This window comes from Eleginops maclovinus, chromosome 5 (genome assembly GCF_036324505.1).
Source record: "Eleginops maclovinus isolate JMC-PN-2008 ecotype Puerto Natales chromosome 5, JC_Emac_rtc_rv5, whole genome shotgun sequence".
Classification (NCBI taxonomy): domain Eukaryota; kingdom Metazoa; phylum Chordata; class Actinopteri; order Perciformes; family Eleginopidae; genus Eleginops; species Eleginops maclovinus.
Window position 1 is genome coordinate 12,241,566 of NC_086353.1, and position 27,496 is coordinate 12,269,061.

The 27,496-nt window shown below is 41.2% G+C and overlaps 1 protein-coding gene across 1 annotated transcript in view; it reads left to right on the forward strand.

Annotated features, from left to right (window-relative positions):
• grin2bb (glutamate receptor, ionotropic, N-methyl D-aspartate 2B, genome duplicate b) overlaps window positions 1-27,496 on the forward strand; it is a 96,231-nt gene that overhangs the window by 20,438 nt on the left and 48,297 nt on the right. The window contains exon 3 of the mRNA XM_063882790.1: window positions 4,072-4,761. Within this exon, the coding sequence (XP_063738860.1) occupies window positions 4,072-4,761 (690 nt within the window). The remainder of the gene's footprint in view (window positions 1-4,071; window positions 4,762-27,496) is intronic.

Consider the following 27,496-nt stretch of genomic DNA (forward strand, 5'->3'; position numbering starts at 1 on the left):
GTGTCTGTGTGCATTTAAGGGCACACACATCTTCTCATGTTGTAACAGAGGCCATATGCAGTTTGCATGAGGAGGGCTCAGATCAGTGCTTGACCTGCGGAGCCTTTTGCTCACTCACTGAGTGTGTACATGGAGCAGCGGGTTGAGGGTTAGTGCTGTCGGCAGGAAATTACCGGGTACAAACAATGCACACATGTGGGTGTTTTGTGTAGCCGTTCAGCACCACTTATCTATGTTTTCTCTGCGCTGCATATGTTATTGTAATTGCTGTATGAGTGCTGTAACGGGCACAAAAGAGCAAATAAATTCACATGTCAACTTTGTTTCGTTGACGCTGTGTTAGACGGTTTCGTTTTGTCCTAGCCACGAGAGTATGATCCACTCTTGACACCCACCATTAAAATGTTGTTAATTGGGGGGCTGTTAATGACGGTAGAGAGATGTTGTATGTTGCTCTGATAGCCCGCTCCCGCTCAGCTGCATGCTCCCTGCATCGTGTTATTTCTGTTTATCTGCCTGTAGCTCTTTTGGAGATTCATTTGTAATGTGAGGTATACTAAAAGCTGACGCAGTGGATCACCTCTATCTGCAGGAGCGCATTAACTTATGTGTGTACGTGCGTGTGCGTGTGCGCGCGTTTGTGCGAAGGCGCCGTGTTATTTATTTAATGTAACGTGCATTTTTATTTTCGTCAGTGAGAGTCAGCGCAACAATATGTGCTCGAGCAGATAAAAGTAAATTGTGTTTTATTTGGAGAGGGCACGCACTGTATGAAGTGTACTGCGTGAATTAGTGCGAGTTGTGTGTATCTTCCTGTCCATCAGGGTGTTATGTGGAGGCATATTTGAATTGTTACTATGGAAACGAGCACTGCCGATACAGAAACACATATCTGAACGGCTCTCGCTGCTCCCCCGTTCACTGTCACACTTCTTGCATTATTTTTAAAGATTTTTGCTCTCACAGTTTCCCTCCAATGTATCTCCTCAGTGGATTCAGCAGCCTTTTAGCAGCATTCCTTTTATTCTTTACCTCAACACACTGTGGATTGAGATCATTTCCTTTTTCCTTGCTTCCCATTTAGATTTCTTTAACCTCCTCCCCACCATTGGCTCTTCTTTTATCATCTTGTGCTAATCATGTCCTCTTTTCATCTTTTTTTCTTCAGCTGTGTTGCCCTGCTCCTTTGGGTTTCTCATTGCTGTTCCTTCCTCCACCTCCATCTCTTTTGTGTATGTCTCTATTTATTCTCTCCCTCGCCCCACTCTTCTCTCTCCTCTTCTCTTCTCTCTGATGCCTTCCTCCCACTCGTTTCCTCCTCCTCCTTCTCTCTCTTTCTCTCTCTCTGTCTCTCTCTCTCTCTCTCTCTCTCTCTCTCTCTCTCTCTCTCTCTCTCTCTCTCTCTCCCTCCTTCCTTCTCTCTTTTGGCTCCACTGCAGCGCCTCCATTGAAAATTCAGCTTGTTTACAATTAGCATATGCACCTGCAATTAGGTCTGACAAACCTCTGGTAATGAGGCCTTTTAGACAAACACTTTTTAATGTAGAGATCATGTTTCCTCCGTTTCTGATTTTTCAATATTGGTTTCACAGATAACTCCTTGCTTTCTGACGCTGTGTTCCACCTCCTGCAAGGTTTCAGTTCTCCTCACCACTTCCCTCTTTCTGCTGGGTTTCCTTAGGACTGTTGTTTTCGGTGCTTTAGCTCAACACACAGGGTGCTTGATAAATAAATGATAAGCAAAGGTGTAGCAAAGATTTTTACTCTGGCCTTCATTTATCCCTCTCCGGAAGCACTCCTCCATGCTTCATTTGTAATATGAGCATGAACATACACTTATTAAGATCCCAGGTCTTCTTATCTATGCAGAAAATATGCTTTCATTTGTCCTGCTGATAAACACACACACACACACACACACACACACACACACACACACACACACACACACACACACACACACACACACACACACACACACACACACACACACACACACACACACACACACACACACACACACACACACATTTAGTAAGAAACCACAATTTTCACTTCATGCTATGACTAATTGTTTCCCCTGCCTGTCACCTCCCTCTGCTTATATGCTTCCCTCCGCCCCTCTCTTTCTTTTTTCCTCCAGCATTTCTCCTCTGTACTCCACTGCTCTTTGTACGGCTGCTAATAGAGGAGCAGTAAATAATAGCAATAATAGTAAATAATAGGTATGCTGTTGACTTCAGAGTGCAGTGAAGGGATCTCCAGAGGGTTGGTGGGAGCCACTGAAACAAAACAGGTTTGGAGGGGAGATCGAGGAAAAGCAATGAAAGTAGTGTGGGAGGGTAGAGGGGGAGAGACAAAAAGAAGAGCGGGAGTGGGAGTGAGAGAGGGACTCAGTGTGTAATGGTCACTTAGCCTGGCAGCTACTCTATGAAGCAGTGAGGCTGTCAATCTGTCAAAATGCACCCAGTGTTGTCCTGACTCTCTACACACACACAAACACACACACACACACACACACACACACACACACACACACACACACACACACACACACACACACACACACACACACACACACACACACACACACACTCTTATTCGCGCTGTGTCTTTGATGTGTGCCACAGGGTACCTCAAAGCGAGTCGCAGCGCAGTGTAATGGATGTGGCGTTGTCACTTGATGCTCTCTCAGTGTGCGGCGGTTTGATTCCCTGCGATGTGGTTTACTTGGTTTGGCTAACCATGAAGACAAGTTATCCTGACGCTGCCACCAGATGTAACGCCTCCACACCAATAAAAAGAGCAGATGAGGTGGTTTTTACACCGGGGGAAACTTTAGAAAGGGATTTTGAAAAACAAGTTTCTTGAGTGGTGCAGAGAAAGTAATTCAATCAATCAATCAGCTTTATTGAAGAATCAGAATCAGAAGTACTTTATTTATCCCAAACTGGGAAATGTTTGCGTTGCAGCAGCGAAATACAAAAAGAAGCGACTCAAGGTCTATTTTTAAAAAGACATACAACACTCAAATATACATTTAATTAAAATGTATAAAAATACAAACTGTGTCATTTATGCACCTAAATTAATAATAAGAAATAAGAAAACACTGGTCTGAAGTGAATACAGAGGCAGAAACAGAGTGGTATGCTCCATTTATTTTTGTTGTGATGGAGTTTTCCACATGTTAGAGGAAGTTGATGACTTGCTGTATGGTTATAAAGTAACATCTGCATCCTCCATGAGTGTACGGGATTTTTTATATCATGCTCTACTTTTCCAATTCTTTACCTGGGCAGCGATTGAGACAGCTTTTTCAAGTCATTAAACATCCTGTGTTTTATCAGGATCCTATATGGTCAGGTCCCTTAAAGTCAGTTTAGACTGGGGTTTACAAACTTTTTCCACTGAGGGCCACATACAGAAAGACATACGAAGGGCTGGGCCCCTCAGAGGTGAGGTGTATGGCCTAATAAGTTAAGCTATAAGTTAGCAAAATCAAATCAAATGAAGGTAAACTGTTTTTGAATATGCTTTAAGAACATCACAGCTCCCCATAGGGCTTACTTTATTTAGCTAGCAGCTCATTTCTTACAACAGAAGCCTCACATTGCTTATAATGAGGGGAAATATGAAGGGTCTAGTTAACGCTTGTTATGTAAATAAGTTATAGGGCTTATTTGATCAACTATGATTAGTTTGAAAACATTAATTGACTGACTTGTTTGACAATTGGGCTCATTAACCCATGAATACTACTGTGTTATATATATATTTTACATATTTAAGAAGTAAAATACAAGAGAAGCACAAGTTTCAGTTGTGGGCCATATTCCATTATACTTTTGCTGAGGGCCAATTAAAAGTGGGCTGCGAACCGCATTAGGCCCCAGGGCCTTAGTTTGGACACCTCTGGTTTAGATGCTTTTACTTATCAATCAAATTCAAAGGAGCTTTAATGGCTTGACTTTATCAAAAACATAGTATTGCCAAAGCCTGTTGTGCAAGGTGTTACAAAACAAACACTAAACATCACCCTTCTGTCTCCTTCCCCCTCTCTCCTTCCAGGGACGGCATTTACACTCCTTCACAATGCTTGTCAGCCTCCACCCTTCTCCCTCCCGTCTTCAGGACAAGCACTTTGTCTCCCCCACTTCCTCCACCCCTCCTCCTCCTCCCCAAGGCCAGTGCTCTCATCATCCTTATCCCCAGCTTCGGCTGACCCTGCCCTTCCTCTCCTGGTCCTTCTCTCTGCTCCTCTTCTCCGTTCTCCTCCTGCCCGTCTGCGAGTCCCGCAGAGGTGGAGGTCCAGGTTCGGGGCCTGGAGGTGCCCAAGGGGGACAAGGCGGCCAGAGGGGAGGCGGCAACCAGAGGGGTGTAATCATCCCGCCTCAATACTCTCCAGCGGTACCGGCTCTCCCCCCCATCAACCCCAAACTGATCAACTCTCTCAGCATAGCGGTCATCCTGGTGGGCAACTCTAGTGAAGTAACTCTGGGGGCGGGGCTTGAAAAAGAGGACTTCCTGCACATCCCTTACCCTCCCAAAGTGGAGTTGGTCACCATGAACGAAACGGACCCTAAGAGCATCATCAATCGGATCTGCGCACAAATGACGAGGAATTCTCTGCAAGGCGTGGTGTTCGGGGACGACACGGACCAGGAGGCCATCGCCCAGATCCTCGACTTCATCTCTGCCCAGACACACATCCCCATCCTGGGCATCCGGGGAGGCTCCTCCATGGTCATGGCTGCCAAGGTAGGAACACAAGAAAACACTAATCTGTTTTTGTGAAATGTTATATTTGACCTAATATTTGATCACGCTGATCTTTATTTTTAGAAGTTTATTTATGGGGGACTCATTCATAAAAGTCAAGTTAACACTCGTATTAAGGATATTTCTTTGGTTCATTAAAGTTAATAGGCCGATTAATAGAGAAAAAAGGAAAACTTTCTCTCTCACTTTTTCAAGATTCATCAGCCTCCCACCACTCAGTGCTGCTTGTCATTCTAACCCAGACTCTCTGCTGATTGATTTGCTGTTAATTAATCTGCGGGCCTGACGTCATATCGAACCTCCTGACAGCGAGCCGACTTAACTCTGGAACGTGTCGCAGCGGGAAACAAAAGGGTACATAACAAGTCAAAAAGCATCTCTGTGCGCTCGGGATGCAAGAGATTTGGCACAAACCGGGCCGCACGAGGAGAATCTATCATCCAGAAATAGAACAATAGCTTTGAATCGTAAATAATGTTGTGTTAATAGGCTTAGATATGTTTAAGTCCCTCACAGAAGAATGACAGAATCCATATGACGCTGAGGTTGGCCGTCTTGTTGAAAATGGGACATCGAATAGATATGCTCTACAGTTGGTATGAGTTATGTCTTTGGAAACATATTGTACGTTTCATTTTCAAAGCATTTAGTTTGTTCGATTGACATAGGTCCAGTTGGTCCAAGGTATTTAAGCTTGAAAGTTCTTTCTTTACTTTTTGAAGTACTATTGCTGATTTAAATCTTATTATTATCTCATCAATCTTTGAGCTTTATCCAGAGCTTTCACTATGGGATTTGTTTAACCTTCATGTGGCTGAACACTTGAAAAGAGTAGTTCATCTTTATTTTTAAAAAGCACATCTTGACTAAAGATTTTTTGTCAAACATTAGTTAGACGATAGAGACTGGTGAAGAGTCAAACTGAGATATTTAACAGTGGAAACGCATTAACGAACTACAACTATCTAATCTCACGATTCAAATGAAAAATAACATTTAAGTTAAATTACAGCAAATCAAGGAAAAGTGTGTTGTTTTTTTCACAAATGGATTAAATGCTGTACAAGAAGAAGCAAAGTCCATAATGTGTGCTCGTGTTGGTACGTTTCACTGCTTGTTTTTCATTTTAATGAAAGTTTGAATTAACTGGGAATTTATTGAAAAGTTATTACATGGTGTACTTCACCATGGCACACATTGTCCTTGAGCATCTTACAATTTTTACATCATCCTTTTTTATGTTGTATGTGTATGTTGTGTGTGCTGTCTATAAGCTACTGGAGACCTTGAATTTCCCTCAGGATCAATAAAGTGTCTATCTATCTATCTATCTATCTATCTATCTATCTATCTATCTATCTATCTATCTATCTATCTATCTATCTATCTATCTATCTATCTATCTATCTATCTATCTATCTATCTATCTATCTATCTATCTATCTATCTATCTATCTATCTATCTATCTATCTATCTATCTATCTATCAAGACTACTGACTTCTGAAAAGAAAATTGTGAATGACCTTTCGTAAGGTTCAGACTCCTTTCTTTGAATAATTGAGACCTGCTTGCATCTGTAAAACACGTGTTACACATGTTAGGCTGTGTGTTGTCATGAGACGTTATTTGATTATTGTATGAAGGCAATGCTCGGTAGAAACTTCATTATTGCACAGTTTCCTCCTGCAGAGAACCTGTTGTGATTACAATTTTGGGAAACCTTCTTGCATAAATCTGCATGATAACTAGACACACTGATTGCTGGAAATGACTAGTCAAAGCGTTCACATTATTTGTGTGTAATGAGATGTCACGTACAAACACATTTACCAATGACAATATCACCTCACTGAATGCCCTAATTAGAAAAAAAGGGGGTTAAGTTTGATTAATTGCAACCATTATGGTGGATAATATTAAACCTGACTTGAAACAGAGTCAGGATCACATTCAGAAGTCTTTTACACATCAGAGACATTTTACAAAAACAAAGGGAAAGTGCAGATTAAAGGCAAATAAAACACATGTAGGATAACCAATCAAATAGAAGACAAACACATGAAATAAAATCAAAGTAGTACACAACTATGGTAAAATGGTAGTAGTAGAATAAAAGTAAGTGTAGTATTTATATTATCTTGACATGTGGCTCTTATTGTTGCTTCACAGATACATTTGAATCAAGGTATCCCTTAACTTGAATAAAGAAATAATCAAACAAAGGAGAATTGCTTTAATGTTCCCACAGCAAGACTGCGTGTAAAGGACACAGAAGAAAGCCCTTTCTTCTTCTCTTCTATAAAAAGCAGTTGCACATGAAACCACAGTTGTGAACGTGATGGTGGAGACGACTGTAAAAGAACAATGGAGGGATGATACTGTCAAGAAGGAGAGAACAAGAGAATAAATAAGTAACAGTGAGAGAGAGAGGGTGGGGGTGAGAGGGTTTTGAAATAACACAACTTGTGTGGGTGTAAAGGAGGAAGAAGATTTTTGCTCAACATATAATTACCACATTTTAGAGTTGACAGAGACAGAGGGCACAAACTGAGATTGACATGAAGGAAAGTGGGTTCAAGAGGGGAGCAGACATGCACATACAGCACATACGAGATCAGGTGTGTGTGTGTGTGTGTGTGTGTGTGTGTGTGTGCGTGTGCGTGTGGGGGCAGGAGTTTCCTGCGTTAGACAGCATTCGATGACACCTGGGAAATCCCACTATGGTGATAACTTCACAGTTTGCTCGAGAAACTGTGGGAAATGTTGATGTTTTTAATGCTCAATGCAAAAAAAGGTCCTTGATGCCAAATGTAAACATTTAAAACCTTTTTTATTTTAGTCCAACACACACACACACACACACACACACACACACACACACACACACACACACACACACACACACACACACACACACACACACATACAGAACACAGTGTTGAATGCAGTGGACACAGTTGGCATGGCAACCACTTGCTTATATATTTTAGAAGAAGAAGCAATTTGAGACGGGAGAGAGAAAAAGAAATGATGATGATCTCTGAGTTGGACAAAAGCAGTTCTACAGGGTTTAACACTCAGTCACGGGGGGGGGGGGGGTGAATAGATAATGAGTAGATTAAAGCATAAAAACAGAGGTGGAAACACAGGGGATGGAGATAAGAAATACGGTGGCGAAGCTGAGAGGGAAGGCAGGAGAGGTTAAGTAGATTTCACGGTGCTGACGGAGTAATTCTTTATGTTTTATTTATAGCTTTTGAGTCATACAAACCAAGTAAAACATCAAAACATAACAGAATCCTCCATCTGTTTAACCCTATCCAAGACAAATAAATAAAAACAAAACTAGGACTGAAACCGTTGAATTGTATTATTTAGTTGAGCTGCAAGAACTTTGAAAGTTGTTCAATTGTTTGTCACTTAAAAAACTTCCCAGAACTTCAAGCTCTTTTAGATAACAACATTTGCTCTTAATTATTTTTGTCTTTTACTGTATGTTATTAAATATATCCTTGAAAACTTCATCTTTTGCTCTGTGAAATTCAGAGTTTAACTGTTATAATATATTTATTTCTTTAAAGTAGTGCTTTGATTGGGTCTTTTTCTGCTGGTTTTATGTCTTCACAGCTGTCTCGGTGGGCACAAACATAGTGTTGTATTGGCACAAAGAACGTAATTAGGGCTGTATTGAATAGTTTGAAGCGCTTCGTTCATAATGTTCAAATTTGTATCATTGAAATGCTGCACAGCTTTTTGTTTTGCATGTCTATTAATTCTGACCTTTTGTTTGGGTAACTATATCATACAATATCAAGACAGGCATTTAATTGCTCATTTGTTAACCTCTATCAAAGCTTCAAATATAAATCTGCACAACCCTAGAAATAAGGGAGATTAAGAGCATTTAAATGAGTGACAGACAGATGGAGAGCTGTGTGGATGAGGTGGAACAGAGCCATGGCAGTTGTGTGAACATGCTGTGTGTACGTCTGCAAAAGAGCTGGTTAGTGATTTTCCAGCATCAATAACTCAATTCCCTGTCTGTTGCCATGTTCGATTCTTATCAGTCCACAACTATGTCTAATATAATGTGCTCCGAAAATCTCCCTGAAGTCCTTTCTATGTAGGGCGCGCTTCTGGCTCTCTTCACTTCTTGTCACTGAGCTTTCCATTAAGCTCACCGTTGAACACACTTTAGACAACATTATTCAACACACTCAGTGCAGATAGTGGGACGGTATAAACCCGTTCGATACATTGCAGCACTCCTGGCTTTATTTTCCTTTTCAGTTCCCCATTATAATGAATCAGTGACAGATGCAGGTAGGCCCATTATGCACCAAACAATCTGTATGCTTCTGTTTAGCCTCTAATTCACTCCGTGCCATGTGTTGGTATCCGTATAATAGGACGACGAAGTTGGCCCCGGCCCACACTCACTCCCAGCTCTGGAGACTAATGAGGTCTTCCTGAATCTATTGTTCTGACTTAAGCTGTGTGTACATGCTTTTGTGCTCATGAGTGTGTGTGCACGTGTGTGGACATGTAGTGCATGCTGCTGTTCAATGATAATAGCCTCTTAGCCTGTTTTTGAGAGATTAAAGTTGTTGTTTTCACTGCAACAAACTACCTAGAAGCGCACAGCATCCTGAAACCATTCCTGACAAACGGTCCGGTCTCCGGCTCCGGCTCGCAGTCGATTTCTCTCCCCCCAGGCTTTTGTCGCTCCTTTCAACACTGCCTACAAGTCTTTTAGACCATGCAGCGGGGGCTTAAAGTTCTTGCTTGTTTTATATACATCTCTATTTGGGGGGAAAAACGGTCTGCCTTGTGTTTGGTAGTAAAACTTGTGGATGAATTGGCCGCTGTGCTGGGGCTCTCTGGAGATGGTATTTCTGCGATGCAAAGAAAGGCAAAAGGATGTGTATAAAAAGCCCAAACTGCTGTTGTCTTTTTATATTCAGACATATGTCACTGAAAAACTGAGTCTCCACCCCTTGATTGATCACTACAATTATACACCCTCTCTCTCTTTTGATAGGCATAATTTGATGTTTGTGGGGTGTGATTTTAAGACACACATAGCAGTGGCAGGCAAATATTTGAGTTTTTGCTACTTTCCTTAAATATTTTTTGACATTAGCGAGGCACGCTGGTAGCTGTACAGGGAAACGTAGGTCTATGCTAATCTGTCGCAGCAGAGATGATTGTTTGAGCCAAGGGTGCACTCCATTTTCTCATCCTATTGTTCTCATTTCTAATTTGCGGTTTTATGAATCCCCTTCCTTTCAATCTGCATGCACCATGTAACCCATTATGATTGCCGGTTGTACATGAAGGGATAATGGACTGCCTCTCAATGCCCCCTTCAGCAATTACAACCAATCCCAAAAGACAAGAGTTAAGGAACAAACTACAACAACATTTGCACATGTTGAGCATCAATGCAGTTATTAAATGATATTGTTCTTTAGTATTATGTCATCTCGGATTTCTAAGTCCTGTTTAGGAAGGATTTCTATTTTTCAAGGATATGTTTGGAAAGTGAGGAGACGATTAGCACAGGAGATCTCTTTGATCACTCTCGGAAGCGACATTGACAGGAGAGTCTGCTCCATTTGTGCATAGTCATTGCAACAAAGCTGCTCCATATGTCAGATGTATCTTCCACAGCTGACGCTGATACACTTGAACAGCAGCAATATAGCTTGTGTACAAGAGCAAAGAAGAGTCTCAACCAGCTGTCAGTTTGAGCTGGTGGTCCTTCCCCATCCAAACAACACAGCAGTTGTTATCAGATTTCATTTATGACAAGCTTGTTTCGATATTTGTTTGACATGTTAGGAATACTTTTGTTGGTTTGAATTGTGAATTAGACGACATAATTTCAGGGGACTAAAACAACAGACAAGCTGCAGTAATGATTGCTCTTCTTCTCCCTCTTATACTAAACCCACCCTATTAGAGCTTAAAACACTCTCTCTCTCACCTACTCTATCTTTTTCGAGGTGCAATGGCAGTCTGAATGTGATTAATGTTTCCATTTTCCCGGCTTTGCTATATGTGAATCCTTTAGGAGTCCAACAGATGGAACAGAGGGAGAAAATCTTGTGTCATTGCAGTGGTCTTCGTCAACTAGATTCAAATACCGTATGAAAACTCAACCTTCAGTCTATCAGAGCTAAAATCAAAAGAGCGCAAAATAATCTATAATAATAATAATAATACATTTAATTTATATAGTGCTTTTCAAGGGACCCGCATTACTTGTGGTAAGGACAGACAAAAACAAACAAACCATGTAGGGCAAATACTAAAGTAAAAAAATAGCAGTAGGAGTGGAAGCATGGGGACTGTGATGGGTTAGGGGTCAAAGGCCATGGTGAACAGGTGAGTTTTTAATGGGGACTTGAAAATGTGCAGTGAGTCAGCATTGTGGATCTCAGAAGGAAGAGCGTTCCAGAGGGTTGGGGCCGCAACACAGCAAATCTGTGAGGTCATGAAACGACAATACTTTGAACCACTCTGTCAGTGAACGGTAGCTGTAACAATCTCTGGAGTATTCTTATTGGGATTTGTTTAGTCATTTAATTATGCTCATCACATAATAGCCGATGAGTTTTGAGATTGCATTACAGCCATTGCGTTCCATCACTTTTTACCTGCAAGCAACCAAAGCGAGCAAATGTGATGGATGATACTACTCAGACTACAAACAGAAACCGGAAAAACGACCAAACATACCAATATCTTTTTCCACTGACGTCAGACTCATATGCAGATATCTGTTCAAAGAGATTAGGCCATCACCAGCGTCAGCAGGCCTTTTCCTCTGGGTAACATGAATGTTTGATCACAATTTCATGGCAACTAATAGCTGCTGAGATATTTCAGCATTGACCTTAAGAGACTGCCATCCTTACAGTAACTGCAGTAACTAAAACCACCCAACAATATGTGTTTAGGCATTTCATATTGAACCAGAGCCCAGATATGACTTAATTAACAATATTAGATTTGACTCACCGTGACTCTCAGTAAAACAATCGAGCAAAACAAGAGGTGAACTTTAATATTTGTTCGCTATGACCTGTTAACGTCTTTCTATCTTGTATGTATGCAGCAGCAACGTCAGAGAGCGATGTTCAGCAGCTTTAAGTCACCAGCTGGTGGAGCTAAATGTTTCATGTTAGTAGACACACACACACACACACACACACACACACACACACACACACACACACACACACACACACACACACACACACACACACACACACACACACACACACACACACACACACACACACACACACAGGTCCACATCACCCCCTTGTCTTCATCCTTCTCCCACCTCGAGTCCCTTACTTCTCTTCTCGCTCCTCACATTGTTTGGGACACAGCATCCTAAACTGTTTATGAATGTGGTCCCGACCTCGCTGTCCCATGAAATCAGTCCATACTCTCACAGTTAGTTTTGTTCGACTCTCCAATTTTTCCTGATAACTTTCTAAATTTTAATTGTGCCCTTGATTTGAGCAGCAAATTCTCCCCTCGTCCTTTTCATCTCTGCTTTCTCCTTCTCTGCCTCGTCTTTCTCTCCAGATAATGAGATCGTTTTATCAGCCGCTGTGCGTGGTCAGGATGAGTAATTTTGGAGATCACAGGAGACTTCTGCATTGCACTTGGTTACAACAGGTTGTCAGAAGGCTCTGGGAGCCTCGCTTGCCTTCTCCCTGCCGGCAGTAACTATCTGGCCTTTTAACATTGCAGCATATGGGCCCTAATTACCCAGCTAATCTTATTATGTAAGGTAAAGGACGGCATATTATTCAAATGAAATGAGATTAAACTTTTGAGACACTTACTGGCAGAGCTACTTTCAGATTCCTCAACAGGAGTGGTGAGGATGTGTTTTAGACAAATTCAATTTAGACATCGCTGGAATTGTCCTCACAAGAAAAACAAACGTTTTAAGTGAATGTTGAAAGGCCTCATTCAACCTTTCCCTCACAAATCGAACTTCAAGTGTAAAGGTGGATTGACCCTCTTGTCTATCAAAGGGAAAAATGGATGAAGTGTGACAACAAAAAAATGACAAAGGATGGTAAGTTCTTCAAAGCACTTACTTAGGCCTTGACTTAGGCCTTGAAAGCATTGATTTCTTTGAACCATTACCATGAATACTCCCTAACCTCAACCAAGTAGTATTTGCAATCAGTTGTGTGACGTAACCAAACCTCCCCTGCATTATTTGGTTTTTGGTCCACACATTGCATTACTTGGATTTGCTCACTCCAATTAGCATTAATTTGGAGTTGTGTTTGGCCTTGTGATAAATGTAAATCTATTGGTCATTTTTCATCATCTTGTTTTGTCATCTGACAAATTGTCAATGTAAAATATTGATAATGGGTGCTTTTATAGTGGTACCATATCAGAAAATGTTGAAACCATTGTAATTTATTTTACATGGGACATACAAATGATGCAAATGGGGACGTCAGATGAGAAAACAATCAAATGTTTTGTTTCAGCAAAGCGATCAAAAACGACATATTTAGTTGGTTATAGTTTGAAGGATTTATTTTAAATGAATACTGACAAATTTCAACTGATCTTTAAAGAACAAGCATTGATCAGATTGAGTGATGGATCGTTGTGTCCTGTTTATGTGCCAATCACAGCAGCTGTCTGTGTTGGTTTCAAATCAGAACATCAAGTGTTTGCCAGAGGGATTGGCCATATAAATGCTGACAGATGTCTGAGTTATCATATCATAGAGCATGATTTTTGGTGCTCAATATTAAAGCTGCTGTACTATAAAGAAAGTCTGTATATAATGTTGTATTACCAAGAATACTAAAGGTGATAGCTAAGACATGCTACATGCTAACTTTCTGCTTTCTCTCTTAATAGTACATTGTTACTGCAGATTTAATTTAGCACACCTCCCAAAGCCCCATCCTTAAGGCAGTGCTGTTGCTCTCAGTTAAGATGACCATGTTCACCATCATAAGGGGTTCAAACTTGAAGCCAACTCCTTTCTGTGTTACATTTTTGTATTTCTTAAGCTGTATATCTGTGAAGGAACTCTGGCGCCATTGCTCATGATTTGAGCTTCATCATGTAGTGTTTTTTTCTCATGTTTAGGGAATACGGAGAGGAAAAAACAGTCAGCGAGAGATAAAAGATACAAAGATAAGAGCCGGTGCAGAAAAAAAATTGTCCCATAATGTGGTGGTTTTCATGGTTTTGCATCAGGCTGAGGCAGGGCTCTTAAACACAGACAGAGCCGGCTGACTTGTAGGTATTTAATCCCAAACAGGCAGAAAGGTTGAGTTTGTTCTAATTGCATCGTGCTGGGGAGGGGCAGTCATTTACATTCATCACCGAGCCTCCAGAAAATCACGTTGTAGGATTTATAAAGAATTTATTTTCAAATGATTGTGGAAAATAAGTATTTGGTCTAATAACAAAAGTTCATCTCAATACTTTATTATATACCCTTTGTTGGCAATGACAGAGGTCAAACGTTTTCTGTAAGTCATCACAAGGTTTTCACACACTGACTGCTGGTATTTTGGCCCATTCCTCCATGCAGATCTCCTCTAAAGCAGTGATGTTTTGGGGCTGTCGCTGGGCAACACGGACTTTCAACTCCCTCCAAAGATTTTCTATGGGGTTGAGTCTGGAGACTGGCTAGGCCACTCCAGGACCTTGAAATGCTTCTTCGAAGCACTCCTTCGTTGCCCTGGCGGGTGTGTTTGGGATCATGGTCATGTGAAAGACCCAGCCACGGCTTATCTTCTCAGTGCTTGTGATGGAAGGAGGTTTTCACTCAAAATCTCACGTTACATGGCCCCCATTCATTCTTTCCTTTACACGGATCAGTCGTCCTGGTCCCTTTGCAGAGAAAACAGCCCCAAAGCATGATGTTTCCATCCCCATGCTTCACAGTAGGCATGGTGTTCTTTGGATTGCAACTCTGCATTCTTTCTCCTCCAAACACGACGACTTGAGTTTTTACAAAAAAGTTCTATTTTGGTTTCATCTGACCATATGACATTCTCCAGATCCTCTTCTGGATCATCAAATTGCCCTCCTAGCAAACTTCAGACGGGCCTGGACATGTACTGGCTTAAGCAGGGGGACATGTCTGGAACTGCAGGATTTAAGTCCCTGGCGGCGTAGTGTGTTACTGATGGTAGCCTCTGTTACTTTGGTCCAGCTCTCTGCAGGTCATTCACTAGGTCCCCCCCGTGTGGTTCTGGGATTTTTGCCTCCCCGTTCTTGTGATCATTTTGACCCCACGGGGTGAGATCTTGCGTGGAGCCCCAGATGGAGGGAGATTAGCAGTGGTCTTGTATGTCTTCCCTTTTCTAATAATTGCTCCCACAGTTGATTTCTTCTCACACCAAGCTGACTTACCTATTGCAAGATTCAGTTTTCCCAGCCTGGTGCAGGTCCTACATTTTGTCTCTGGTCTCCTTTGACAGCTCTTTGGTCTTGGCCATAGTGGAGTTTGGAGTATGACTGTTTGAGGTTGTGGACAGGTGTCTTTTATACTGATAACGAGTTCAAAAAGGTGCCATTAATACAGGTAACGCGTGGAGGACAGAGGAGCCTCTTAAAGAAGAAGTAACAGGTCTGTGAGAGCCAGAAATCTTGCTTGTTTGTAGGTGACCAAATACTTATTTTACAGAGGAATTTACCAATTAATTCTTTAAAAATCCTACAATGTGATTTCCTGGATTTTTTTTTCTCATTCTGTCTCTCATAGTTGAAGTGTACCTATGATGAAAATTACAGGCCTCTCTCATCTTTTTAAATGGGAGAACTTGCACAATTGGTCGCTGACTAAATACTTTTTTGCCCCACTGTATGTTGTGACTGAGATAAGAGAAGAGAGAAGGGGAGCGATGGAGGAAGACACATTACCGTGCAGAAATAAAGTTCCTATCATGCAGCAACACAATCCTCCATAATGTGTCCATGGACATAAGTATTTATATCCACCTGTTATTATGTGTTTTCTATACCGACTATTGGGAGTTGATACGTTAGACCATTGTCTTTATTTACATTAATACACTGTTGCCCATAAAGTTGGAATCATTCGTTTTCAGATAAATTACTCTTTGTATTCCTATTTAATTTTCACTGTGAAAGTTTTGGAAGAGATTGAACAATAAAGTTTTGAGAAGATGTAAACTCTATCAACAATAAATCACATTGTTACATTCATTTCATGAGAAGAGGTAAAACATATTTTATTCCAACTATATGGGCAACAGTGTACATTTCATTCTCAAACATTTTTGATGATGGTCCCCTAAATGTGCTTGAACAAAAATTGGACTTTGATATTCAAACAAAACTTTTGTACGTTTAGTTTTGTTCCCTCTGGTAAACAAACTATGCAACGGTAACACTGTTTTTATGTCACTTATGTGGCACTAATGTACTTTAATTACTTTTATATACAACAATATGTTAACCTGGCTCATAAGTCCAGCTCCGTAAAATGCCACAGAAGGAATAAGTGGCAAATCAAAATGTTATGTATGCTATTAAAACAGAATTGTAATCTATTACACCTTCAGTCTTTGGTACGTGCTTCTTCGTCTTATAATCAAACCCTTGCATTAATGTCGGGCTGGCACTACCTCACAAAAAATACCAATAGAGATACCACCAAATAATAACAGACAACTTGAATGTATCTTTGTCAGTGTAGTTGATGGAAACAATGGCTGTATATAATGTATGATGAGTGTAAGCGATGAAGAGCGAAAACTAATATCTGTTGGTGACAGCTGGTGAGTCTCTGGGACTGACACGTCCTGCTCAGTGGTCTTTATCTCCACTGCAAGTGACACCCAATGAGTGGCACCTTCACCGGCACCGGTTCACTCAGTCTCTTCTCTAATAAGCCTCGGCCTGATTCTCAATACTCCTTTCGAGTTTCCACCTAGCATCCGTCCACCACGATGTACACTTCACTTTGCCTAATTCCTCTCAGGTGGAGAACATACTGTGGTTTGGGGTAACCTCCAACACACGCCGGACACAGTTGTTGCACAGGAGCCTTCAAGCTGTCACGCTGCAGAAAACTGACCCTCCAAACTGTCGCTGAAACAGCTAAACAATGACAATGATGGAGTTATAAAATGACTCGGCCGTATCATACCTCGTGTGTACTAAATATCAGTGGTTCTCAACCCCCGCGGCTACTGTCTATATTTAGTACAAGGGATTTGAATTGTGCACAGAAAGCCTGGAATTCAGTTAGTGTCAGCTACTGCAGAGGTATGCAAACACACTGTGCGGAGAGCCTGTTTGGACCTGATGAAGAGGAAAGCTGGTGTTAGATTTTAGTCTTAATGGATATCTTATCACGCATCACATTGGAGAGAGCTGTAGTTGTGAAGGTTAGCTTGTGCACTGGCCGAGGCTGATTACACCCAGGCGAAGCTAAGAGATGATGTGACACTGCAGCTGTTAGCCCCTGCAGAGTGTTATCACACACAGTCCTGTTTATTCAACACACACTGGTGGGGAGTGCCTGACTGAAAATGTTCAGCTTGACAGTATGGTATACGGGCTGCCTGTATAGTCTTTTTGAGCTGTCTTCTGCTTATTTTCTTACTGTTTCTGTGGATTCCTCACTGTCTCTCCCGCTCTGTCTTCTCTATCTCCATGCCACATCTTTCTCTCTCGGCTTTTCTCTCTAATCTCCTTCTCTTTCCCTTTTTATTTTTCCTCCTCTTCTGTTCTGGATCAAAGTAAGCCAACGCTCTCTGGCAAGCACCGGCTCAAAGCTTACATTCTCACCCTTCAAAGCTACAGCTTGTGTATGAGTGAAGAAAAAAATGAAAAGTAATTTGACGCTTTTTTTTGCATTCATGTCATGCAGAGGGAAAATGCAAACGAGGAATAATGTGATTCAACCTCCAGTGATGGCTGAGTGGACACAATACCTGGAAATTAGTTAGCTGTTATAAATCAGGTGATTCATTCATTGTTTTCTCTGCTTGCACTCTTCAACTCAGAGTTGACTGTGGCTCTGCATACCTGGACCTCCTGTACATTCAGCAATACAACATATAAAGTGGTTCTTTGCAAATGGTTGGCATATTTAAAAGCAATTGGCTCATAAAGTTGTTGATACACATACGAGTGAGATTACAAACAAAAATGTGTTGTCCACGATACAGAAGATTTTTCTCATGCAAATAAGAAATTTCAATGAAAAGTATCAGATTTATTTCCTTCAGCAGAATCGGAAGCCGAGTATTTCTGCATTAAAAAAGACCTTAAGTCAGTCACATGTTCCTGTCCCTGGAGAGTCAGCAGCCACATATACAAAGAAAATCTAATGCATCTTTTTCATTAAACCCAAACAAACGCCACCGACGTTACTCAACCACCAATTAGATCAGCATACAATTTAGCACCCTTGTTCCAAACCCTCTGAATCACACCCTACGTCAGCAGCCTGCTCAGGGACTCGGGTCTGCTGCTGTGCTCGTTAACAGATTGCTCCCTGAGTTGAATAAAGATCTACCAAGCTTTATTATTTTGTTTAAGGTGTTGTCATTTTCCCACATAGTTAGCCAGCTACCTCAAGGTAACATAGCAACAGAAAATGACCACTACCATGGCGACATGTGTTGTTTTTTAATGTCACAGCGCCACAGGTAATATATTGACATACAGTATTTTCTTCTTGGGCTGCTAAACATGATGACTAATTTTTCTCAGCGTTTTTTGACTCAAGTCATCTCACTTTTGTTACCTGGTCCTTTTCTCTTTTTCTTTTTCCACTGCAGAGAGAACCCTTTTGCTTATTCAAATAACAATGCTGTGTGAAACTGCCATGACATCTTCAGACTGCCAAATTTAGAACTGTGGGCCAAGTCAATAAAAAATACGCAGTCACTTTTGTTGGTGGTTTCGTCCCGTGTTGCAATAGTGACAATTATCTCTGATCAGTCAGTGGCATGCAGTGTTTAACTCCCACCTTTTAACTATTAGCTCACATTTCTCTTTGAACCTAGAACAAGTAAACCAACACTATTCACAACTTTTGCAAATGGAAAACCAAAATAAAGTGAGTTAATGCCATACCAATGCAGCAGAATTCCTGCCAACTACTTTAATTATAAGAAACTGTTTTCTGTCATTTTATAGACAATCATTTAATATTTAATCAGGTAAACAACCAGCAGATGAATATATTAAAGAACATATGTGTTAGTTGCATACCTACATGGTGTGTTAGTGTGCCTAAGGAGAGGGTGTGACGGACATTGAGGGATGTTTTGTTCTGAAGAAGCAGTGACATAGATCTGTCTCTGTTGCTCTGACGAGACTTCATTATGTTGAATCATCAGCCATATACCACAAAACAGCTGAGACGGTGGAGGGACAACCACACATCACTCCCACATGCAGTCCATTATATTCATAGACCCCCCCCTGCCCCAGCACATACAGCCAGCAAGGCTTAATATACAGTGTGTGTCTGTCAGTCCGGGTTAGCTTCTGTTGGTTATATATAGTACATATATATAAATATGTGTGTGTGAAGATGAGTGGGTGTTCCCAGCCTGCAGACTGTCATGGTCAATAAGACAATATATGGAGAATTTGGCCCCTGCGGCCTCATCTGAAGGATGTAATTTGAATTTGAGTGAAGTCAAAACAAAACTCAGCACTAAAGCTCCGAGTACAGTTAATAATATTAGCGAGACAATTTGTCATTTCTTATTCCCAAAGGGGGCAAACCTATAATTGAGCTGCTAACATTAGTGGCCTGTAATTGAACCATTATAATTGACCTCAGGTGTGTTAGCGGATTAAAACTCTGTGCAGGAGTGTGAGTGTGTGCGTCTCCTCTCTCGTATCAGTAACTGGAGCGTAGTCTTGATGCTTAAGAACAGATATGCTCCTATGTTTGTGTGCATACAGTGCAGCAGAGTGTAAGTAGGTATTTTTTCACACTAATGGCATCTTTAGCAAGACCGTTTCCATGGGAACCGAGTTGCCACGGAAACACTGCATGTCTCTTTGAATTAGAAATGTCTTTCTGGATCCCGTACTCCTCCCTCCTCTGTGTCTCTCTCTTTCACTATCCGCTTCCTCCTCTCCTTCCCTGACTTCCCCGACTTTGACAGGCCAGCTGCTGTCAGTCAAAAAGTCTCGAGCTGCCGAAGGAGACGTGTGCGCCACAAATGGAGGAAATAGAGGGAGGACGGTTTGGCATCTGTGCTCTCCAAGAAAAATCATATGAGGAGGGAGGGCTTTTTTTTATAGCAAGATGGGTCTGGGTTTTTAATCAAAAGCAACCTATTGAACTAGGAAGGAAATGTTGAATGACATTCAAGAGATAATGATGACGAAGAGGATGCTGAGAAGAGAAGAGCGGGAAGATTGAAGGAAGAAAGAGAGGGCTACAGAGAGGCAGAGAGATAGCTGATGAAAGGAAAGGGGAGAAGTGATTGATTGTAGCTCTCTCTGATGCTGCTGGTATCTGTGTTACCATGCTGCCTCACTTATCCAGCCTATCTGATTTAACAGCACGCGTGATAAAGGGGAGAGAGAGGGATACATGCATATAGAGATAAAGCGTTTCAGGAAAAGAGGGTATAGAAAAAGTGCAAACAGAAAGAGAGAGAGACAGAAGAGATGGAGTTGTTGGGATGAGTGCACAAATGAAAATGTGGAGGAAAATCACCCTCGTTCCCCCGGTGCTGATGAATGTATGAAAGAGGGCAAATGAGAGCAACGCTTCAGGGGAAGTGGAGCGGGGGGTGAATAGACACAGAAGAGGAAACGGAGTTGAGACGTGCCAAAGAAAAGCGCGTCATGAAAAGGTTTTGAACCGCATGTCTCTCATTCCACGCTGCGCTTGACTCCAGCCTGCACTCTCACCCTGTGTGCTTGTTAGAGAGGGAAGCAGAATTGAAAAGGCAGGTTGTAGGGATACAGGGAGGAGAGACGCAAGAGGGAGGGAGAGGCTGAGGGAGGAGAAAGGGCAAACATGCGTTTTGACACGGTTAGAGGCTAAAATAGAGCCGCTGTGTAAAACACACCTGTGGATCAGCCACATAGTAAAGCACTGCAGGAGAGCATCAGTCCTTCATTCACACAAGTGCTCATAACCCAAAAAAGACTGTCATTATTTCTTACATGGGGTCCTTATTAATGCAGAGAGAACTTTGTTTTAAACTGGTGTTTACATCATAGTCAAGTGGGGCTGTACAGAAGAAAAAAATGGGGGGGGGAGTATAGATTTTTTGTTATGTGGTTATATAAATGTAATTCATGATGCCGCTATCGCCCTGGCTCCTGTGTTCAGCAAGTGTAAGATATTTTAATTTTAAACCTTCTGAAATGATAAACAACATTAAATATGGAAGCAGAAACTTTACAATAACATACAAAGCGTCGTAAACATCTCCAGGAAATTATTATTTTAATTGACATCAGTCATTTAACAGTAACAGTAATTACTTTCAATCAGACAAACTGATTGGAAAGAATTGGATGTTAAAAAACAAAAATTGAATTTGTTTAAACTTGGAGCAACATAGACGTCATCACTGTGTTGTTTACTGATTAAATAAGGGCGGTTTCACATTTTGTTGAATTATCATGTGAGCCTTTAGTTATTATTTGAATAGAGGAGCTTTTTAAAAAAAATATCTATGACACTGATTATTAAAAGGGATGAGGTTTAATAGCTTTGTTCACATTCTTCCTATCATCAGCATTAGTGAATCACAGATATAATTTGCTGAAACGCTGTTACATCTCATATTTAGTCACGGTGTTCGGTCTCATTGCAGCGCTTTGCAGCAGCTAAGGGAAGCTATGGAAGCTAAAGGTAAAAAACAACACAGCAGAAATAACAATAATTCAGCAAATATCAACTAAATAGGTCGCTGATCTTCTGCATGCAAGATGCTCTACCTTAAGGTTACCTGAAGGCGAATCACAGGGGGTCACAGAATACAGTGCAACACTGGCGGCAGAGCAGTCATCCTCCTCAACCATCAAAAAACGTGATTTTCATATATTTCTTTTCTTTATATTTATATATAAAAGTATGTAAAGACAATCCTTTATGTTCCGTCAGTTTGTTATCGACTGTTGCAGAGTGTGTTTCTGTGTGTCACTGGTATTTTATCTGCACATGTCGCTAGTGTTGAAAGGCAAAATAGGCTATCTAAAGTAAAACACCTGGATTTGTTCAACTCAAAAAAGCCTTATTTACAAAGTACCTACAGTTGCAGGACAGAGATTGTGTGTGTGTGCTCGGGTGGCTGCGTGTACGTGCTTCCTGCTGTCTAACTCTGTGTGGGAGTAGCTGGTATTTAGGAGTTTACATGTGTATGATTTTAATAACATCGTACCACTTGTAGAGGAGCAAACAAATCTGACTGGGTCTCTGTCACTCTACGACCTCACCTTTTAATGTGCGAGTGAAGTGAGACAGAGTAGAGGACACGTGTCTGAGTGAGAGGTTTTTTATGCAGACATTTGAACACATCATCACGGGAAAAGCACAGGTGCAAACTATCATTAAAGAAGTCTCAGTAAACAAGCACGCACAGCAACAGGGCCCAGGTCTAAAAGCTATAAACTGGATAAAATTAGTAATTTTATTTTCAGTAAACTTTAAAATAAATCTACATGTAAAATACATAAATATAACCTGTCCGTTTAAATGTATTGCGCCCCCTTTGTGTTGGGAAATGAAATCATTTTGACTTTGGTATACAACGCACGTTATTATAATTGTTTGATTAAAAAGAAGTGGGAAACAATCTCATGCAGTCACCACGGGGATATACTTATTTAGTCATATTCATACAAATAATAGTAATAGTGTAATATTTATTTCAAAACTATAGGTTATGAGACCCAAATTGCATCTCTTTGATGTCTGTGTGTCTAATTATTTCTTTTCGAGTCTATACAATAAAAGACTGCTTGCTTTTTCTTGCCTGGGCTGGGCCAGCAGGAGTAGTGCCCTCCAAAATATTCCCTCTCATGCTTCTGACATGCTCATCTGTCTGCATGTCAGCGTAGCAACATTCTCGTCGTCTTTGGTTTTAATGGAAGAGATCTGTGAGCTCCAAATGCAATAGATGCTGTGAGGACACATTTCAAATCCATTGTGCAAATAGTATCTGTGAGACTTTCTTTTAATCTTTATTATTCACTGCTTCATAGTTCACGTTGGTGCAAAAAAAGTGGGAAACAATCTCATGCAGTCACCACTGGAATGTACTTATTTAGTCATATTTATACAAATAATAGTTATAATATTTATTTAAAACTAGGCAGAAATTCCTGGTTTGAACTGAATTAATGAACTTGCAAAAAAAAAAAGAAGAAGCTGAATGTCAACGTTTTAAATGAATCTTCAAACTCTTTTTACAGTGCTGATACATCTTGTCGTGGAGTTTATAATACATGAGCATTAAAAGGACATAGAGGGTCAAACTAAACAATGCCGTTTGTTCCGTTAAGAGAGAGGTGGGATTCAATGTCTTTGGTGCAGGATAACTCAACCTCTGCTGCTTCCACCCTCCAAAACATATTAGGGAGAATAACAGATTCAGGTTATAAACTAGATGTAAAATCAATAGAAAATGCAGGACTGTTTGCTATTATTTATGATTTATTTATCTGAAAGCAACAATCTGAACCTTTTTTCAATGTTTAATCAAAAAAACAAAAATGTATTATCTGTATATTGGCATGGCTGTGTACCACACACACACACACACACGCACACACACACACACACACACACACACACACACACACACACACACACACACACACACACACACACACACACACACACACACACACACACACACACACACACACACACACATGCTGGCACAGCAGTTGGTTAGCTGGGTCATGTGTTAGCGGGGGTCAGGTCTAATTGGGTCTCTGGCTCGTCTGGATTGGTGGGATCTGGTCCAATCAGCACACAGCGCTCCCATGTGTCAGTGATTAATTACCTGCGTTCTCTCCTGTGCTAACGAGCTTTATCAACTCCTCATGAAGGAGGTTTTCTATTAACTTGTCGGGCCAAAGGTGGTGCTAAATTGACTCCCTGCCCCCCCTCTCCCCTCCCTTCAACTGTATTTCTGAGCTACCTGTTTCTGACGAGTTTCCTTGTGTTAGTTTTTTAATAGATTTGTATTCCTGCCCTGCTATTTTCATCACTTTACACTGCCCACCATCTGTTTCTTACCAGTTGCTCTGCGGAATTGATTTCATCTGCTGTTCTCTGTCTTCATCTCTGCGTCTCAGTGCTAGGACAAGGCTTTGGGCCTGACTGACATGATGTGGGTTCTGCCGGAGCGTCAGATGTAACAGTGGGAGATTGAATCAGACAATTAATTGTATCTTCCTTGTGGTGCACATAGTGGCGATAGCGATGGAGTGTTGGAGAAAGCTTGAGGCAAAAACGAGTTTCTTGTGCTTTCGGAGGAGTCTTCATTTATGTGTGTGTGTGTGTGTGTGGGGGGGGGGGGGGGGGGTTTGCTGGGCATTGCATGCCTGTGGGTGTATGTGTATGTATGAGAGTGAATGTGTTTGTGAGAACAAAGAGATTAATTTGTTCTGATTAGACACCACGTTGATGATTACACATCAGTAATGGTGAAGGATTGAAGCCATGATGGATTCTTTCCTGGAAAGATAATAGATATATATTTTACACAAATATTTGTTGGGATTAAACAATTAGAATTAATTGACAAGTGCATTAACAGAGGCTACGTTTGTGATTTGTTTTTAAGGTAAAGTGTATGAATATTAGGGGTTATGAGCTGTTCGTCTAACCAAGTATGACATTTAAAGATCTCCCCTCGGGCTAAATGAATCTATGATGGATATATTCACAAATTATTTTTGAAAAAAAGATCAACATGCCAGTGCACATGGCTGCTGCTTTATACTTAAATATAAAACACAAAATAATCCTTGAATGAATGTTGAAAGATAATTAATGCGTAATTATTTTTGTATTAATCCTGAGTCATTAAAGCCTCTGATAGTTGGATGACTGTGTGTGCACACTGGGTGGTTGTTTTGGGCTACATTAGTGTGTTAAACAAAGGTTCAGCGCAGGTGTCCCTCTCATGCCTCTGGGCATGTTTGCACTTCATAATGGGGAGTAAATTAATGGAAGTATTGAAGGCATTCATTGAATAATTGGCTTTTTAACGGACAATTTGAAGTTTGAACATAAAACATTCAAATGGAGTGCAGGACAAGGGTCTTTTGTTCCCTGAGTGATGACTGAATGCTGCCGCCTCCTCTGAGTCTGTCAGCAGCGAGCTAACTCGCTCGCTTAGCCAGCCAAGTATGAGCTATGTGGCACTCTGCCTTTCCTCTGCCAGGGACTCTATTTCTCCCTACTCGGCATGAGAATCTCAGATGATGTCATTGTTACCAAGTGTCATATATACACAATAAATCAGGATAAAGTGTCCTCATCTAGTGTAAACAGCATGTAAACCAGGGACTAAATACTAGCTGTCAGAGTGTAGATCTCTCTGTAGTTTGCCCCCCCCCCAGAATACCTTGTCCCACATTTTCAGAGGAATTTACCTATGTGGTTAGTTGGATTGTTTTTCACTCAGTGACTGCTGTGTGACTTCTTGAACTTCTGACTTTGCTTGTTTGTTTTCAAATGCAGATTTATTGCTGAAACTAATTATAATTTTTGATGAAATTACAAACTTAATTACAGGAACAAACAGAATTAATAACAGGTTTTCATTCTTTCTCACATCTAGATGCTTGTTCTCGTATATTGACTCCCATAAATCAAAACGATTCAAGGTTTTCTGATGAAAGGCAAAGAACATCAACAACAATTATGATGCAAGTGGGACACCATTGAATAAGTCTGTTAATTGATGGGTAAAATTAATCTATAATGTTCACAACATCCTGTCCCACAGAACAACAATGTAACACACACAATCAGACTGTTATCACGAAATATAAAAAATCACCCATTATTGAACATGATTTAGTAAATGTTTCTGTTCATTTGTTAATCACAAACAGCCTTGTACATAAGAGATGGTCCTGTACAGAAAGCGCTGCCATCACTGCCACTCCGCTGGCTGCTGTGGGAGCGAATCATATGTCAGCGCTCCTGAAAATCATTTCCTCCACAAAAATAGCAAGAGTAATTCAATCAGAGCATTATGGGATGTTTAAAATGAAGTGTACTGAATGGAGCCGAGAGAAAAACGAGGAAACAGGGTCATTGATAATTAAAGAGCCGAATATGGGATTAATTAAAGCACTGTGTGTGTTTGATTAGAAATGTGATGATGGAGCATGTTGGGCTCAAACTGAGGAGGATTGACAGCAGCAGTGGCGGCGCTCAGGCTGCGAGCATGAGAGATAGACGCGGGGAGGGAGATGAAAGGTGGAGAAAGACGAGTGTGATGAAGTGTAAAAGCTGAGTGTTGGAGGGAACGATGTGTACGCTGCTGCCTCTTTTGTGTGTGTGTTTTTATATGTGTTTGTGAACCCGGCGCAATGAGATCTAAGGGTTTCGCATGTTATTTCAAGCGAGACTCCTCTCAATCTCTCTCAGCCTTACCCCCACTCTTTTTCCTCTCTCTCCTCTCCGCCTCTCTACCTTCCAATCCTCTCCCACCAGGGCTTGTTGAGCAGTGGGCCGATATGTCGCTCTTCCCCTGCAAATCTAATTGGAGACAGGCTTTCATTGGCATGACATGGAGATGAGTTTCCAAATCCTTTCAGCCCTCCTGCTTGAGGCTCCCTCCCCTCAGCTCTCGTACAGTTTTGCGCACCGACGCAGCAGCTGCAGCCGCAGAGGAGGGCTCAGCGCCGGCTACGAAGTGTCTGTGACAATCCAAACGAAATCAAACGCACCCCATTAGCTACTGTCTGAAATCGTGCAGCAGCATCTGACGCTTCACTGGAAGACATGTTTCAGTTAAATGTGACACTGAGAGGGAGAGACGTCTGTGAAAAAAATAACTTTTGAGGGTTTATTTACACAGATGAGTGTGTGCATTAGCCTCCTGTGCTGTGTATTTCCTTCATCCTCTGGGTCTGTAGCAAGTTCACTGAGAGTGTGGAGTCACCGTCTTCACTGGAGGTTGTACTTGCATGTTACGCAGTGCCACAGTTCCTCAGGGAGCTGAACAAGGCTCAGAGGTTTGTGTTACTAATCTAACTCTCTAGTGCCATATCTGCACAAATGTTAAATAGAGACTCCCAAGTGAGTCACTCCTCCACCAGCCTTTTTTGGGGGGGTTATTACATACAACTAACTGTTGCAGACAAAATGCCACAACACGTTTTTGAGATGTCTTTAGAATAAATGTAGTTTGATGCGAGTCAGGATGTGAAAGAATCAGTGGGAGATACAAGAGGGGAAGTGTGATCAGTGATATAAAGAGAAAAACTGACAGTAATACATTAATTGGTTGTGATCTGCAACTGAAAAAAACGGACATTCAAAAATACATCAGTGGAACAAGAGCCCCTCTTTTCAACAGTTGTGATGAATTTGCAGGATTTATTTTAATATTAAAGAGGAATCTGCCCACCGTGTGACAGGTGCGTCAGAGGAGGTTGCAATCTTAAAAACAATGACAATAACATTTCCATTGTTTTCT